General features: G+C 41.4%; 1 protein-coding gene across 1 annotated transcript in view; it reads right to left on the reverse strand.

Annotated features, from left to right (window-relative positions):
- Positions 1–18,756, reverse strand: part of cfap20dc (CFAP20 domain containing) — a 400,449-nt gene that overhangs the window by 321,662 nt on the left and 60,031 nt on the right. Inside the window, exon 4 of the mRNA XM_060835856.1 lies at positions 15,590–15,662. Within this exon, the coding sequence (XP_060691839.1) occupies positions 15,590–15,662 (73 nt within the window). The remainder of the gene's footprint in view (positions 1–15,589; positions 15,663–18,756) is intronic.

Raw genomic sequence — 18,756 nt, forward strand, 5'->3', positions numbered from 1 at the left:
TAATACTGTGCTGAAAATGTGTTGCTGGTTAAAGCGCAGCAGGTCAGGCAGCATCCAAGGAACAAGAAATTCGACGTTTCGGGCACAAGCCCTTCATCAATAATACTGTCCCAGCACCATCCATATGGCTGTAGCAGCTTCCTAGCTAGGTGTGCTCTCTACCGGTGGGACCTCTCTACCCTCCCGGCCACCACTACTAGTCGGTTGGCTGGGAATGCTGGTTCAATAGGGTGTGCTCTCTACTGGTGATACTCTTTACTCTCCTGGCCACCTCTACTGACCCAACACCTCCCGATAGGCCCAGAAACCTAACTCTAGCCTGGTGTGCTCTCTACCAGTGGGACTTTCACCGTCCTGGCCACCACCACTACTCGAGCTCTGTCGTCCTACTACGACTGACAGGGTATCATGGCTACTTTGTGCCCATGCTTCCCACCTTGGTAATGTGCGCTCCACTGAGATTTGGCTCTTGGTCAGAGTGATCAGCTCCTCTTCCTCACCACATCGGAAGTTACAAGTACAGACAGCACCTGACTTTTAAACTCTAACTGGACTCTGCGATGCTAGCCACTACAGAGTCCAATGTTACCTGACTTTGCCACTTGTGCTTCACAGCTCCTTGTGCCCTTGGCACCTCAATTCCCACTTCAAATCCCAACCTTCATATGGGGGAGGAATGCGCTACCCCTCTTAGCAACTGGTTTAGGGCAGGGCTTTTCAGACAGGCACTACCTCATCCTCTGGCTGTGTCACCACAATAAGCAGGTTCTTACAATACAGTTAAACACTTATTCTCCACAGACATGCACTTAAAAAATTCTAACTCAATATTGTAGCAAATTAGACATTATAATCAGTATACCTTTTAAACTGTGTCCTTGGTTCAGTCTAGACTCTTCCTGTTTGCATGTATAAATTGGTTTTACCTCGATCCCCCAATCATGGCCTTCGACCAGGGCACCAGTAATAAGAACCCTGCTCGCAGTGCCACTTGTTGTGGGGAAAAACACCAGTCTCAGAGTCAGAGTCGGGGCTCAATGACAGAGTTTATTGCACAAAGAAATACCAGAGCTCCGGGGATAGAAAGACACTAACAGCATAGTGGTCAGCTGCAATTCTTCTCTTGACCCAGAGCACATGTCAAGAAACTTTTATACATCTTGTGAGACAATAGGTCAGTGATGAGATTATTGTCTTTGTAACATGGTTTGTTTATGGCAATCATTGCAGAATTGTTGATAGCTTTGATACAGTCTTTGTCAGTTCCAGTACAGCCTTTGTTCATGGTCAGTTTCAGTACAGACATTATCAGTTTCAATGTCTGTACAGAAATCCATTGCTGTAGTAATGGGTGCTAATCGCTCTCTTCCTGAGAAGGATGATTACTGCAGCCCTGGCTATTAGCATTTCATATTGAGTCTGTATCAAGCTGTTCGCATTTCTATAAGAGATGTTGGCTGGATCCAGACATTTCGGCGAGCAATGTTCATTACTCATATGTATTCTCTCCCCCACCAGCCTTAAACTAATCAACTGGGTTGTGAATGCATTATGCTGTCATTCTGGTGGTCCCAGGCAGTGTCTGTATCTGTTCTGCTGTTTCTCTCCATATTGTGATCCGGAGCCATCTTGTATGTCAAGTTGATCAACTGATGGCTCAGCAGCCATCTTTGTCTTTGTGCCCAGTATCACCCTGTCCCGTGCCATCTCCTTCTTCACCATCATCCCAAAGTTGGCTCATTAACTACCTACCCGTTCTTGTGGGGTCCGTCTTTTCTGATGCCAGCCCGACTCATTCGATCACTGTAGCCAGAAGAACTTGTCCCTTACTGGACATCCTGGAAGAGATCAGCATCCTTGGTGCCTGAGCCATCATTACACCCCAGCCGAACGCCCAGTCAAATGTTGGAATTCTAGACTTGCTGACAATCTAATGGTACAGCTGCTCATGGCACATAGATGGCATGGCTGGCAGTTCCTCCCACATACAACTCCGCTTTCTTGCCCCAGCTGTTGTCTAATCTGTGAGCCATACAGCTCACCAGTCCTTAGCTATAACCCATCCTTCCACCTGATCTAAGTCAATGCTACTCTGTCTCTAATGGTCACTATATCCAGCATTTTATCAGTAAGTGACCATCACAGACAAGGAAACATTTGGACAATTCCACAGGTGAGCTTTTACTTAGTTATCAAAAGTGAACACAAATAAATGAATAAAGGCTTCAGTCCATCCCAACAATGCAAACAAAATGCGAACATGATGAACAACAACTATTCTGCATTCCACAATTGTCTGCTGCATCCAGTCTGCTGGAACTGGGTATCAATCAGACTTGAGATGTCAGACAAAACTAAACCATGTCATGCAAAATGAAAGCTTCCTCTGCTCAATCCCCTCAACCACCTCAAGGCTTGTCCCAATAAAGCAGAATATAGCATACTAGGATAACATGGCACACTTGGTCCACAGTCTCATGCAGTGCTTTCAGGTCCAAGCTGTGGAACTGCAACATCAATAGGCCTATTGTCTGCTCCTCCATGGTCCTGGTCAAAGATTGGGCAACATTGTATCTGTGCGCCACATCAATCAGGGGGTTGTGTAATGTTGAAATTAGCCACAATCACAACAGATCGCTTGTCCTCAAGTAACCAGCCTTGTAAACGTCCCTAGACCTTTAAATGCACCAGGCACTCAAGAGTGCTCCAAGAATAAAAAAAGAGTCATGGCAGCTGCCAGGATATAGGGCACACATCTTCAGTAATCACAGATCACTTGATCATTATTGGAATGAGAACTCAGCAGTGTTGTGATACGGCCCTCTTAATGCGACATGTGTACAATCAATGGCATCCTGTACTTGGGGTAAGTCAGCTATGTTAGATCCAAATTCTATGCCCTGGGCTACAGCACTAATCTCATTATGGTGAAACAAAATAAACTGGTGAATTATTGCTCAGATGGCATCAGACACTGTACAGTGCATTATGGGTGGGTGACTGAGGGATGACACACAGGTCTCGCATTGCTTCCTGGAAGGAGTTGTTTGTATAAAGGTTCAAAGCAGTTGTTACTTTTACTGAATTGCTCATTCTCCAGGAAAATGATTCAAGGATAAAAGACTCTGCCAGGCTGTGGCCCTGAGGAGCCTTACAACTGTAAACTCTGTCTGAGCTAAGAACTGGAGTGCAGCACTAAAGTGTATAAGCATCCTGAAAGTGAATTGGAGAGGTACCATGAGGATTTTGAGAGGTTAGCAGATATCAGGCCTTAGTCATTGTGCCATTGAAGCTTGCCTGAAGATGTTATTATCGGGTATCAACATCTAGTTTCCTTACAGAGGGTGGAAGGATAGGTAGCTGCCTATTCAGTTTTTGAGACTGTTAACAAGCAATAATCCCTGGTAACAGGTTTGTTGAGTGAGACAACTCAGGATCTTGACGCTTGAAATTTAATTGGAAAATGCAGCTACTTGCTCCTGACATGAAGATAGGCCTTGCTGGACTTCACTGGATTCCTGAAGAAGGGCTTATGCCTGAAACGTCGATTCTCTTCCTCCTCAGATGCTGCCTGGCCTGCTGTGTTTTTTCAGCACCACACTTTTCAACTTTATTGGAAGTTGCCCAGCTTTTCCATCATAGTTCATGTTGTTCAGGATCTTAGGAGATTCTGCTCATTATTTTTTTTTAGATCAAGGACTAAAAGTGATACATGTAGACAGTGCTTTAAAAAGGGGAGAATACAGGGAGTTACTTGTAGCTCGGAAGATACAAGTGGGAGCTAACTGATGCATTTACAACAATGTTACTTCTGGGATGTTGTGTCCAGATAAAGCACCGTTATCTGAGAGTGTTCAGGCAACACTGGCCAAACATAATCTTAAATGGTTATAATAACATAAGACAATGAGGTTATGATGAAGCTGTATAGGTTGCTGCTTTGCCAATAGCTGGTGAAATGGGTGCAGTTCTGATCATCACGTTATAGGTAGAAGAGGATGAAGAGGAGATTCACCATTATAGAATATCCTTTATTATCATGTGTACTCCAGTAGAAGTTTAGGAGTACAATGAAAAGTTCTACAATATCACCTCTTATGACACCATCTTAGGTACAAGTACCTAGTTACACATCTTGGATACTAAAAAGAATAAAAATAAAAGTAGTTGCATTACTTTACAGTGATTCATTGTGTAAGGTAGAAACAAGACATAGTTAAAAGGATAGACACTATAGTCAGATAAACAAATTACAAATAAACATTACATTGCAGTAACTCAGCACAGGGGCTTCCTGCCCGTGCCAGACCCCCAGTCCAACAACCTTCCACCCTCTACTCCAAGCCTCCGGTCTGCACTGCATCAGCTCTCAGTTACTTCCAAGCACATTTTCTCTGGGACTCGCTTCCCCTCGCCGGCCTCTGCTCCAGGACTGTTTCCCCGTGCCGGCCTCTGCTCCAGGACTGTTTCCCCGCGCCGGCCTCTGCTCCAGGACTGTTTCCCCGCGCCGGCCTCTGCTCCAGGACTGTTTCCCCGCGCCGGCCTCTGCTCCAGGACTGTTTCCCCGCGCCGGCCTCTGTTCCAGGACTGTTTCCCCGCGCCGGCCTCTGCTCCAGGACTGTTTCCCCGCGCCGGCCTCTGCTCCAGGACTGTTTCCCCGCGCCGGCCTCTGCTCCAGGACTGTTTCCCCGCGCCGGCCTCTGTTCCAGGGCTGTTTCCCCTCGCCGGCCTCTGCTCCAGGACTGTTTCCCCGCGCCGGCCTCTGCTCCAGGACTGTTTCCCCGCGCCGGCCTCTGCTCCAGGACTGTTTCCCCGCGCCGGCCTCTGCTCCAGGACTGTTTCCCCGCGCCGGCCTCTGCTCCAGGACTGTTTCCCCGCGCCGGCCTCTGCTCCAGGACTGTTTCCCCGCGCCGGCCTCTGCTCCAGGACTGTTTCCCCGCGCCGGCCTCTGCTCCAGGACTGTTTCCCCGCGCCGGCCTCTGCTCCAGGACTGTTTCCCCGCGCCGGCCACTGCTCCAGGACTGTTTCCCCTGCGCCGGCCTCTGCTCCAGGACTGTTTCCCCTGCGCCGGCCTCTGCTCCAGGACGGTTTCCCCGCGCCGGCCTCTGTTCCAGGGCTGTTTCCCCGCGCCGGCCTCTGCTCCAGGACGGTTTCCCCGCGCCGGCCTCTGTTCCAGGGCTGTTTCCCCGCGCCAGCCTCTGCTCCAGGACTATTTCCCCGCGCCAGCCTCTGCTCCAGGACTATTTCCCCTCACCGGTTGCTGCTCCAGGACTGTTGCCCCTCACCGGCCGCTGCCCAGGAGTGCTTCCCTGTGCTGGCCCCGTTCTAGGATTCGCCTCCTGGGCTTGCCAGCTCCTCCACTCTCCTCCAGGTATGTCCAAGTCATGAGTTGAAAAGAAACATAGAAAGAAGGGGTAAAAGCGAGAAAGAAGAATAAGAACGGGCAAAGCAGAAGAGTTTCAGCTGGAGTGCATTACCCTGCCGCCATCTTGTTTATCATGTTGCCCAGGACAGAAAATTTCAGTTACGAAGAGAGACTGCATTGGCTCAAACTGATCTCCTTAAAGAAGTGAAAGCTGAGGGGGAAGCTTGATTCAGTTGTACAAATTTATGAAGAGCATAAATAGCTTTGATAGAAATAAACTATTCCCTTTAGTACAGGAATCAATTTTTGCCTCCTCGATCTAATGCAAGGAGCAGAAGGTTTAGAGGGGACTCAAGGGGAAGTTGCAAATATCTGGAAATCACCGCCTAAAAAAATGGTAAAGGTGGGAACCATTACAATAATTAAAAAGTATTTAAATTAACATTTGAAAAGTGATAGCACTAGGCCAAGTGCTGGGAAATAGAATTAAAGTAGATTGGTACTTCATAACTGGTGCAGACAAGATGGGCTGAAGAGCCTTTTTCTGTGCATAATACTTATAACCTTTGATTGGTTTTTCAACTGGCACCAGTTGTTATTGGTTGAGAGAGCTCAGTGTAGTAACATCATTCTGATTTCCCCGTAGGGAAATGAAAATAGAAGACAGAAGTCTTAGCAGCTTTCAGAATCAATACCTCTCTCTCTCATGGGGCAAAAAAATCCAACCAAAGAACAGCAACCCCACCTCCAACAGCCAGCCCTGAAGTACTACACTGTCCAGGGCCTCGTTGTGTCACACAACATGATGGATTACAGCCTCATTGCGGAGGATAAACTTTGCCTCCACAAAGTCCCAGTGGGTTCCTATTAGTTCAATTTGCAACAGTTGGATGTTGAGAATAAGGTGAAGAAGGTTATTTTCACTCTGTTGCTTGCTCCCTCACCACCAAACATAAATCAGTCTAGTAGGAATGCGGTTTAAGAGCAGATCAGCTAAGACTGAGATTTTACTGAATCACTCTTGGTGTTGGTCATTGAAGACTGCTCCCCACAGAAGTACATTCTGTGTCCCTGCCACCCTTAGTGCTGCCTCCAGGCAATGGTCAAAATAGAAGAGTACTGATTTATCAGCTAAAAGAGCATATTAAGTCTTACATCAGCAGGTTTCATTCTGGGTCATCCTCAGCCATCTCTAGCATCAAAGACTGTTATGGTTGCTCCTTTGTTACCCTTTCTCATTTAAATAAATGTTGAGATGTGCTGCTGACAATCCAATTATCGACACTATCTATTCCGGAGAATAATTAAGATGATTTATTTTACTAATGACTGTAAGTGTCATTGATAGATTTTAGCTTTGATATACTACTTTCTTTTGCTAAACGGTGAACTTCCATAGTGGCACTGGTAATAAGGAAATAACGGTATTCAGCAGCCAACAACACATGAAGCTTAGTAAGATTTACAAGAACATCACTAATCCTTCAAAACTGAGACAGCACTGATAATGTAGTACAAGGGTAAAGTGCATGTTGTCTCCAGGGCCATTTTCTCTGTGCAAAAATTATTTACTGTAAATCATGACATAAGATGACCCCATTTTATTGATTCCAAAGTCCATATTTAGGCCTTTACTTGAAGGATAAATTAACCTACCCCTTTTCTGCGAATAAATTTTCTCAGTTTACCTGGATTATATCAATTTGAAAAGCAGTCATTTTTAAATATGTTGAATTATTGAATACAAGATAATTTATTGTCATTTGTATTCGACAATAAACAATAGTAAAACACAGTGAAAAGTGTCACTGTTGCTATAATTCAGCTCCATTTTAAACAGTTTAAGAATAAAAAGACACAACTGAAGGAGGGTCCATTCTTGTTCTGCTGCCTTGCCATGGGTAACCTGGTGGTTGTGTTCAACACTGTTGCCTCACAACGCCAGGGATCCAGGCTCAATTTCAGCCTTGGGTGACTGTCCATGTGGAGTTTGCATGTTCTCCCTGTGTCTGCATGGGTCTAGGTTTCTTGCCACAGTCCAAATATGTGCAGGTTAAGTGGATTGGCCATGTTAAATTATCCAGTGTCCAGGGATACGCAGGATGGGAGGATTAGCCGTGATAAATGCAGGGTTATGGGGATAGAGTAGGGGCAGAGTCTGGGTGGAATCCTATGCAGATTTGATGGACGAAATAGACTGTTTCCACATTCATCTATGACTCCTGAGCCCAGAGCTGGCTGACCAATGACACCTGTGTCACCACCCCTCGATTGTCTGCACTGGATCCAACGAAAGCATAGTCACCATTCTTCAGGCACTATCCCGTGGCTAGGGCCGCTGATGCCAAATATTGTGCTACATCCACACCTGTAACCGGACTCCATTGCCACCCCAACCTTGCTGATAACCAGGGATCCCGACTACAGGCCAAATACAACCAGGAGTTGCCACCACTGCCTCAACTATGACTAGGAGTCCCTACTACAGGCTATGCTAGTTCAGAGGGTCAATTCAGAGTCAATTACATTAATGTAAATTTGAATTCCCACGTCGGCTAAACCTAGATTTCTACAAGCCAGACAAATTTCTACAACAATGGCTTCATGGTCACCATTACAAGGTCTAATTTTCAATTCCAGGTGTTTATTAACTATATTTAAATTGTATAGGCTGCTTTGTGAGAATTGACCTTATGTCCCCAAACTGTTAGTTTGGGCTGCTGGATTATAGGTCAGTGATATTACCATTAAGCCACTAGCTCTCCTAGATTAAAATTAAAATGCTCATGAGGCCAGAATGATTATAGATATCTTAAAGGATTTTAGGCCTGGAGGAGATTATCAAGTTGGAAAGGAACAAGGCTATGGTTGGATTTGATAAAAGGATGTCATTTTAAAATCAAGACATAGTTTGATCAAAAGTCAATGTAAATCAATGCCAATAGGAGCGACAGGTTAACAAAATTTCCTAAGAATTAAGACACCGGTGGCAAAGATCTTGTTATCTTCAAATTTATAGAAAGTAGAATGCAAGATACTAGCTGAGACTACATTGGAACAGTCATGTCTAGTAGCAACAAATGTATGAGTGAAGACTTCAGCAGATGAGCTGCAATAGGACAAATGTATGAAGGTGCAAATAGGCAATTACAGTGATAGTGGAAATATACGAATTGAAGCTCAACTTGGGCTCAGATATCATGCGGTTATGAGTATATTGCTTTAGTCTCAGTTTATTGTAAGAAAGAATTGCTAGTTATGGAAAGGAGTTAGGAGTAAAGATCAAGAAAAACACTTATTTTCTCCAATATTAAACTGGAGGAAGTTTGTAGTCCTCCAGTACTGGGCATTGCATACAGTACCTGATACAGTAATTTTGAAACAGAGATAGTGTCAGGATGTCTTTAATGTACATGTGGAAAGTACTGCTGGTCATTTGGATTGTATTGTTGAGAGTGCAATGCGTAGGTGAAAAATATGATGGAGCCAACAAGTGGGAGCAGGAAGACAGGCTATTCCAAGTGATACCTATCTGAAGAGATTTGCTTCTTCTCAGCTAAAGGTTTCTTCTGTATTGTATGATTCTATGAAATGGGAGTTGGACACCCAGCTGGTTGGCCGCTGAGAGATTTGGAATGGATGCAGTGGTTATTTCAAAGTTACAAACAGATTGAAAAGGATGAGGAAGAGACTGCCTGATAGTATGGTGAAGGCATGTTCCATTGAAACATTCAAAGGGATAGCAGTGCAGTCAAAGTCATTGAGCTAGTAATCCAGAGTTACAGACACATTTTCTGAGGATACTGGTTTGAATTCCATACTGGCAAATGGTGGAATTTTAATTCAATAAAGCTCTAAAATGAATAGTAGTCAAATGGTGACTACATAACCATTGCCAAATGTCCTAAACGCCATCTGGTTCTCCAATGTTCTTTAGGGAAGGAAACCTATCCTACTTACCTGGTTTAGCCTACATACAACTCCTGTCCCACAACAATGTGGTTGACTCTTAACTGCCACTGGAAATAACCTGATTCCAGAAAAAGGGTTAGACCCGAAGCATTGGACTTCTCCACCTTCTGATGCTGCCTAGCTTGCTGTGCTCTTTTAGCCTCGTGCTTGTCCAGCATCTTCAGATTTTTTTTTGTCTCTAACTTGAAATAACCTAGCAAGTCACTCAGTTACAGGACAATTGAGGATGGGCAATAAAATTTGGCCCAGCCACAAAACCTATACCTCCATGGAACTATTTTCAAAAAAAGACTGTTACTTGAAAAGTAACAACGTGCAGGGTTTTGGGGTAAAGGTGCACCAGGAGAATTGATCTTTGAGAACCTGATGCAAACACAAAGGAAAGAATAGCTTCCCTCCGCAGTGAATCAACTCTATGACTTCAACTAATATGGAGACAGCAGGATAAGTTTGATGATCAGCTGTCCAACAAGAAATGATTAAGGGAACAGGAGGTGGATTTCATGGATCAGATAAGCTTAGAGAGGGTATAAGGAAGGATGCAGGAGAGAAATGAAAGAAAGATGCAAGTTCACGTTTAAGGCAACAGTAAGGTTTTGATGAATAATAGCCCAATAGACTATCAGAGGGAAAGGATATGACAGAAGAAGCTATTCAGATAGTCTCAATCGAAAAAAGAAGTCCTTGTACTTACTACTGGACAACAATTAACTTATTCCCATGCATTGGTTCTTTCACCAGCTGAAACAAATGGCAGTTATGTATTTCAGGACTTTGTCAACTCAATTCATGTAGCATTATCAAGCCATTCTGGTTTTTAACGTTATAATTTCAGTAGAATTAGACATTCTATATTTTTGTCTACCAGTGTACTAATTGATAAGCTGAGAAAACAGCAGGAGACACCAATATGAAGGATTCCCAGACAAAGTACCCATCTCTGGTGCATCTTTGCTTTTACTGGGAAAGGACATATCCATGGTAATGAAAGAACCAGAAACATTTGTTGACATGTATGTTTCTGAGAATATGACAATTAAGGTTGCTGATAAACAAGTCTGTCAGATAGTCCTAGAATTTGGACAGCAATCTACAGTTGATAAAGCTTTGCAGGGTCAACATGGGTCGATCTGACTTTATCGCATCCTAATTCAATGCTCAGAGCACAGCAGTGTGGTTGGATTAGTTCTTGTTTTCTTTCTCAATGGCTCAAAACAACTGAATGACTTGCTTCAGAATGGTTAAGACTTAACCACATTAGTCTGGGACTTGAGTCATGCAAACGCTAAAGTCAGTAAATGCAGCACATTTCCTCCTCTAAAAGATAGTACAGGAGTGTATCAGTTATTCATCCAAGAACATGGAAGATTTATGATCATTGATTAATGTATATAGATTTTCTTTGCCTCCTTTCATTTGGTAGCCTCACTGGAAATCAAGTATTCCTGCAGTCATCACAAAAGTTAAAGATTTTAAACATTACACAGAATTCCCAAATTTACCTGACTTACAGAAAGTGCCAGGCTGACAGAAAGTGTGGATCAGGTTTCTGAACTCTAACAAGAATTACCATCTACTACAAATAAATAAATTCTAACTTTACACAAACAATTAAGAATCATCAACAAATAACTCTGAAGTAAAATTCCAACCACGTTATAAACTCCACTTACATAAACATACAGATAAAAAGAAAAACAAATATTATGGGCAGAGGGAATGACTGGAAAAGCAGTTTGGTGGTCCCTGTTCACAGGATTTGCGGAATGATTCTTGTGCTGATCAGACCTTCTTTCTTGATGCTTCTTGATCCTCCAACTCCAGATGCTTTCACTTGTTTTAAGGAGGTAAAAATGACCGGTTCACATTATAGAAAAGGATCTCTAACTTATTCATTAAAAGACACAGCTTACAGCAACCACAGAAGGAAAACTAAACCGGCTTTCTTCGGATTTAAAGTGTTTTTTTTACTGCAAATAACAGAAACAGTTCCCGAGTGTATGGAGATCCGGTGGCTTCTATTTTGTTCAGCTCAAGCTGTTTGGCCTGGGAACCAGTCACACTGTTGTTGGTGGGCCTTTGTCATTAACAATTGGCCAATAGTCCATAGACGTGTCGCCAGCTGAATCCACATTTGCTGAACGCCTTGATTCCAGCTCCCCTGCAAACTACACTTCAAATACTGTTTCAGCAAACGGCTGTGTAAATGACACTTACAATCAGTATCAGGTTACTTGCTATTATAAAGTCCTTTTCCTATTTCAGTGCGCAATGAAAATATAGGAAAATAAAAAGAATGTTCATGTTATCTTTATACTTCATTTTTTTAAAAACTAAATTCAAATTCTTGAACTGTTTCGGTAGCATTTGAACCAGTGTTCTATTGTAACCAATCATAAAAAGTCATCCATTATGACAAATACTCTGCTTGAGAATAAATTTGGGTATGATTAAAAAAAACACACACTTGACCAAGAAATAAGATTTTGCTAGCTCGATGGGAGCTCTCCTGGACACATTGCCAAAATATCTAACTGTGAATGGCGAAGCCAGAAACAAGAGTTAACACATCCACACTTGTTACTTCTCTCCTTTCTCACTATATGATGCACGGGTATGCACATACCTTAACAGTAATATAATAGCACAAATATTTGTCAAAGTAGTCTCTTGATACCAGCAGACAAATTGTTTTTTTCTTTTGCTCTTTATCCAAATGTATCAGTCTGCATGCACTTTTGGTTCCACTTTCCCTAAACAGCACTCACAAGTTGCTTTCCATGCATAAAACTTTCTAAGCAGCAGCACAATTACAACCTGATGGTTATGGGTGTAAGAGGGTTAATATTGAGAAGTGATATAAGCACGATCCACAATGATGTCATTGATGTCAACTGTGGACAGGACAGAATAGAGTCATAGATACAGTCATAGAGATGTACAGCACAGAACAGACCCGTTGGTCCAACTTGTCCATGCCGACCAGATATCCCAATCCAATCTAGTCTCACCTGCTAGTACCTGGCCCATATCCCCCCAAACCCTTCCTATTTCATATACCCATCCAGATGCCTTTTAAATGTTGCAATTGTACTAGCCTCTGCCACTTCCTCTGGCAGCTCATTGCATACACCATCTTCATGAAAAGGCTGCCCCTTAGGTCTCTTTTATATCTTTCCCCTCTCACTCTAAACCTGTGCCCTCTAGTTCTGGATTCCCCAAGCCCAGGGACAGACTTTGTCTATTTATCCTACCCATGTCTCTTATGGTTTTGTAAACCTTATGTCAAGTCACCCCGCAGCCTCAGACGCTCCAGGGAAAACAGCCCCAGCTTATTCAACCTATCCTTATAGCTCAAATCCTCCAATCCTGGAAACATCCTTGTAAATCTTTTCTGAACCCTTTCAAGTTTCACAATATCCTTCCAATAGGAAGGAGACCAGAATTGCATGCAATATTACTAAAGTGGCCTAATTAACATCCTGTACAGCCGCAACATGACCTCCCAACTCCTGTACTCAATACTCTGACCAATAAAGGAAAGCATACCAACTGCCTTCTTCACTATCCCACCTACCTGTGACTCCACTTTCAAGGAGCTATGAACCTGCACTCCAAGGTCTCTTTGTTCAGGACCTTACCATTAAGTGTATAAATCTTGCTCAGATTTGCTTTTCCAAAATGCAGCACCTCACATTTATCTATATTAAACTCCATCTGTCATTTCTCAGCCTGAGGTAACGTTGTAATCGGAGGTAACCTTCTTCGCTGTCCACTACATCTCCAATTTTGGCGTCATCTACAAACTTACTAACTATACCTCTTTATGCTCACATCCCAATCATTTATATAAATGAAGAAAGGTAGTGGACCCAGCACCAAGCCTTGTGGCACTCCACTAGTCACAGGCCTCCAATCTGAAAAACAACTTTCCACCACCACCCTCTGTCTTCTACCTTTGAACCAGTTATGTATCCAAATGGCTACTTCTCCCTATATTCTATGAAATCTAACTTTGCTAACCAGTCTCCCATGGGGAACCTTGTTGAACGCCTTACTGAAATCCATCTAGATCACTTCCACCACACTGCTCTCATCAATCCTTTTTCTTACTTCTTCAAAAAACTCAATCAGGTTTGTGGGACATGGTTTCCCATGCACAAAGCCAAGTTGACTATCCCTAATCAGTTCTTGCCTTTCCAAATACATGTACATCCTGTCCCAAGTTCCCTCCAACAACTTGCCTACCACTGACATCAGGCTCACTGGTCTATAGTTCCCTGGCTTGTCCGTACCATCCTTCTTAAACAGTGGCACCATATTAGCCAACCTCCAGTCTTCCAGCACCTCACCTGTGACTATCGATGATACAAATATCTCAGGAAGAAGCCCAGCAATCACTTCCCTCACTCCCCACAGAATTCTAGGGTACACCTGTTCAGGTCCTGGGGATTTATCCACTTTTATGTGTTTCAAGATATCCAGCACTTCCTCCTTTGTAATATGGACATTTTTCAAGATGTCACCATCTAATTCCCTCTATTCAACATCTTCCATGTCTTTTTCCACAGTATATACTGATGCAAAGGATTTTCAGAAGTGAGACTTAATATCTGGTCCTGCTAAAAGTCTCCATAACAATGTTAATTATATCAATAATCAGTTGCTTACAAACAATAAAATATACTTTTTTTCACACAGAGGGTGGTACATGTATGGAAGGAGCTGCCAGAGGACATGGTGGAGGCTGGTACAATTGCAACATTTAAAAGGCATTTGGATGGGTATATGAATAAGAAGGGTTTGGAGGGGTATGGGCCAGGTGCTGGCAGGTGGGACTATATTGGAGTAGGGATATCTGGTTGGCATGGACAGGTTAAACCGAAGAGTCTGTTTCCATGCTGTACATCTCTGTGACTCTAAAAGACTCACAGTTTGAGAAACAAAGCTGATAGTATTTTTTTAAATGGCAACATATGCATGAATATGCCTGGTATAACTGCAACCTCACCCTAGGAGATCGCTTTAGAAAATTGTTATACCCGTTCAGTAGAGAGCTCGTGTTATCCACAATTTGTCAAATGCATTATAGCCAATTTGTGTTGACAAACTACAATTTTCAAACACAGTTACAGAGCTAATCTGAATGAAGGTTCAGATATCATGCTCCACTGTTAAATCTGCAGTTATCAAAACAATGTTCCTCTATCTTTGTCCTTTCCAAGTTAGCACCATGATGTAGAAAAAAGCACATAGCTAATGTGAACTATTCTTTCCAAGTTATCCAAATGGAAGTTAATTATTTCTATACAATGATTTTGAAGCTGCATTGTAGCATATATACACTTTACTTGAATGTTATTTAGACAAAATGGATAAACAGCAACCAAGTAAAGTTTCATGATAACAAAAGCATTCTGCAAACATGGTGGCAATAATGTGTTCTGTATTTGTGTTGATATGGGATTTTTAGATTCACACAGAAGCATTAATCATTATTCTCAATAATTATCAACTTTCCATTAAATTTAAACTCAATACCTGTATACTCAGTGATCTACAGTAGTATCCAGTTAAATAATGCCTTGTTATTAAAATTATCCTCTTTGCTTTCACACCCCTCTATGCCCTTACCTTTGGAATCTCCTGTTGCCCTATCACTCTGCTGTCTTTCAATTCTCATTACTTCAGTTCACCATCAACTGTCAGAACCATAAACTTTAAAATTTCATCTCGAGACACTTCTACCTATCATTCTTTTTACGATTATGCTTGTTAACAGCTATTTCTTTGACCAATATTTTTGTCCTCTACCCTAAAATATCTTGGCAGTTGAGTGTCAAATTTTGTTTACAATGCTCTTGTGAAGTGCCTTGGGACTTTTCACTACTTTAACAGCATTACATAATATATACACATTGTTGCAGTACAACAAACTAAGAGCAAATTTTTACATTTTAAGCTATTTTAAATGTATTCATACAGTTGTGACACTCCTTTATTTATGTACACTTGTTAACTATTGCTCAAATATGACTACTGCAATTAAGAAAGTTACTGCAATAACAGATGGCATGTGCTCTCAACTCCCACGTCAGAGCATGATGCACCAGTGGTTGAGAACCAACAACTAAATTAACTTAATTACTTGAAGCCAGTCTAGGTCTTTTCTCTGTTGCAGGAATTACCATTTGTGTTCAATGTATTAACTGTCTAACATAAACATAAACATTGAGCAATGTTCATTCTTACAGCAATTCTGTAGAGAAGTCTTGTCCCACAGGCACACAAAGCTGCAACACAAGGAACCGCTGGATAAGACCAACTAAAATAGAAGAAATAATACAAAAATAATTACATTCATTCTGCACAATAGTTGACAAAATGCATCACTTAGCCACAAAGAATAGAAACTTTCATGATCAATCAAAAAAACCTCATAAATCATAAAAACATCAATTATGCCTTTTCAAGAATGGAAACTTGTTACTGCTATCCAGTCTGGTCTATAGGCGATCAATCCTAGACTATTTAGTTGACTCTTAATACCCTTTCAAATTACATAACAAGTCATTCAAATATGAAAGCAATCATTATTTGCATTAATTAGGGATGTGTAGCCTTATCAGTACTAATCCCATCCAGAAAAGATAAATATGAAATAATTTCAAAAACTTTTATTTAAATAATGTCTTTAATGTAACTAAATATCTCAAGGAGCTTCACAGAGGCATTATAAAATAAAATATGGCACTGAATCATATAAGGAGATATATCAGATGACAAACAGCTTTGTTAAAGAGTAGATTTTAACAAGTCTCTGAAAGGATTTAGACACATAAGATGAAGCAGGTTAGTATTAAAGGAGCACAGAGATTATGGAGGGTTGTGCAGTTGGTGGTTACAGTTTTAGGGAGAGGCAAGACCATTGAGGGATCTGAAACCTAAGATAGAGAATTTGAAAATCAAGATAAACCTTGACAAGGAGCCAATGAAGGTATAGGACTTTAAGACTTGCTGCATATCAAGACAGTTAAAGAATTGTTCCATATGAACTAAGGTTTATGAAGGGTGAAATGTGGGAAACTGGCCAGAGTGCATTGGAATAGTTCGTCTCGATAGACAAGGACCTTAGCTGCGGATGAGCTGAGACAGGGCAAAATCAATTGATGTTATGAATGTGGAAAAAAGTAATCTTAGAGAATCGGCACAAATGAAATTCAGAAGCTGAGGACCAAAAGTGACACCAAGGTTGTGTACAGACTAGCTAAATGTCAAACGGTTGCTTGGGAGATACATGAAATCAGGGTGTAGGTTTGCTCACTGAGCTGTAGGTTTGATCTCCAGACATTTCGTTACCTGGCTAGGTAACATCATCAGTGGCGATCTCCAAGTAAAGCGAAGTTGTTGTCTCCTGCTTTCTACTATATATATATATATATATATATAAAAAGTAGAAAGCAGGAGACAACAACTTCGCTTTACTTGGAGATCGCCACTGATGATGTTACCTAGCCAGGTAACGAAATGTCTGGAGATCAAACCTACAGCTCAGCGAGAAAACCTACACCCTAAATCTCAACCTGAGCTACAAACCTTCTCAAACCTTGCAATAGATGAAATCAGCAGGTAGCAAACAGAGTTAGAATAGGAACTGAAAATAATGGCATCTGGCAATATTTATTTGGAAGGAATTTCTGCATGTCCAGTACTGGATGTAGGATGAGGAGGTGATTAGTTTAGCAACAGGAAAGAAATCTGCAGAGGCAATGATGAGGTAAAGCTCAGTTTAATCAGCCTGTGTGTGAAAGCTAACACTGTCCCTTCCGATAATGTCACCAAGGGGCAACATGGATGAAAAACTGGAGGAGGCAACAAGATTCACTGTATGGTAGCAGAAAGCAAAACCATTGTAAGCGATTCTCTGGTTACAGAAAAAAAAGAACAAAACTGTTGTTTACAGTTGTTGAGTTCTGCAGAAATCTACTTGTCTAAACTGTTAAAAGGTTTGTGTAGGGCATGGTTGGGAATTCTTCACATTTGTACAGTGAAGATTCATGCTACGAATAAAAGATATAACAAAGAAAATCCTCTATCTTTGTAAAATAGCTGCAGAAGCATTCAATATCAGATAACGATTGGCTTCTCCTCAGCTATCCATATGGAGTAGAAAAAAACTCCGTTACATAGAGCCATTTTTTCATACTCTGGAACATGCATGTACTTTCATGTCCAGTGTTTGTAAAGGAACTGGTTTTACCGCAATGTGCTGTAATATATGAAAATGCATAGCCTCAAGTAACAATTAGTAATGCAAGTTATTTAGGATTATCAGTAAATGTCCATTCTTTGTCAGTTTCTATTTGTATAACTTGCATTGTGGTTTCTGCTTGAAGTGAAAGGAAATAGTTCACGCAAGCAAATAAAAATCTCCTCAGCACAGAACTTTGTATCATTATCTGGATGGGGTGGAGTTCATTTTATTTAGTGTGCAGGGTCTACCTCAGTTAATTCATGAATTACAAAGAAGCCTGTTGACATATTGAGAATGCATTAGAAATCAAATAGTACAAAAAAGATTTGAAGGCAATATAAATGGTTTGTGTTCATTGTGTTAAAATAAATTTTGTCTTGAATTATGGTAAAAAATCAGAAGTTATTCTGAAACTGAACTCAGTACTATTCCCTTGATCAGTGGATACATGTTCAACAAGAAATCTTTGATCTGTAACATGAAACAATAAAGTTAAATAAATATTGGGACAAGGTGGAAGGCACAAAAATGGCAGGGTAATTAGGTTCATAATTAGGAAACCAAAGCAAAGATGTTAAAACACAATTTTACTTCATTGATGGCAAAGGATTGGCCAGAAAAATAGATCCTAAACAATACATCAACAATATTGTTGATCTTAAACAATACATCAAATGCATTGCAATGGGGTGAAGCAAATGTAATTTCTTACATAAAACAGGTTTAAGCAAAAAAATATGTTTTTAGAAGAGGCACATGATAAATATAGTGGGGATAAATAAAGAAAAATATTAAGAAGGCTAAGAGAGTTGGAAAAATTGAGTGAGCATATAGGGAAAAAAATGTTTTTCATCACTAAGCAGGATGATACTCAGCAAAGAAGTAAGCTCAGCTAGAAACTATATTCTACAAGTTAGATGAAGTTTTCTAGACATTTCCTAAACAACCTGTTCATACACATCTCTGGAGCAGGTGGGACTTGAACTGATGCCTCCTGGCTCAAAAGGTAGAGACATTACCACTGTGCTACAAGAGCAGTAGAAACTTTGCACCCTTACTTTAAACAAGTGATGGAAGTCAAAAGTCAAAAGGAAATTGAAAGTAAACAGGTTGTAATGGGGGAGAGTGGGAGTGAGGGGAAGGTTACAAGGAGACGAGGCAGGCC

This window comes from Hemiscyllium ocellatum, chromosome 14 (genome assembly GCF_020745735.1).
Source record: "Hemiscyllium ocellatum isolate sHemOce1 chromosome 14, sHemOce1.pat.X.cur, whole genome shotgun sequence".
Classification (NCBI taxonomy): domain Eukaryota; kingdom Metazoa; phylum Chordata; class Chondrichthyes; order Orectolobiformes; family Hemiscylliidae; genus Hemiscyllium; species Hemiscyllium ocellatum.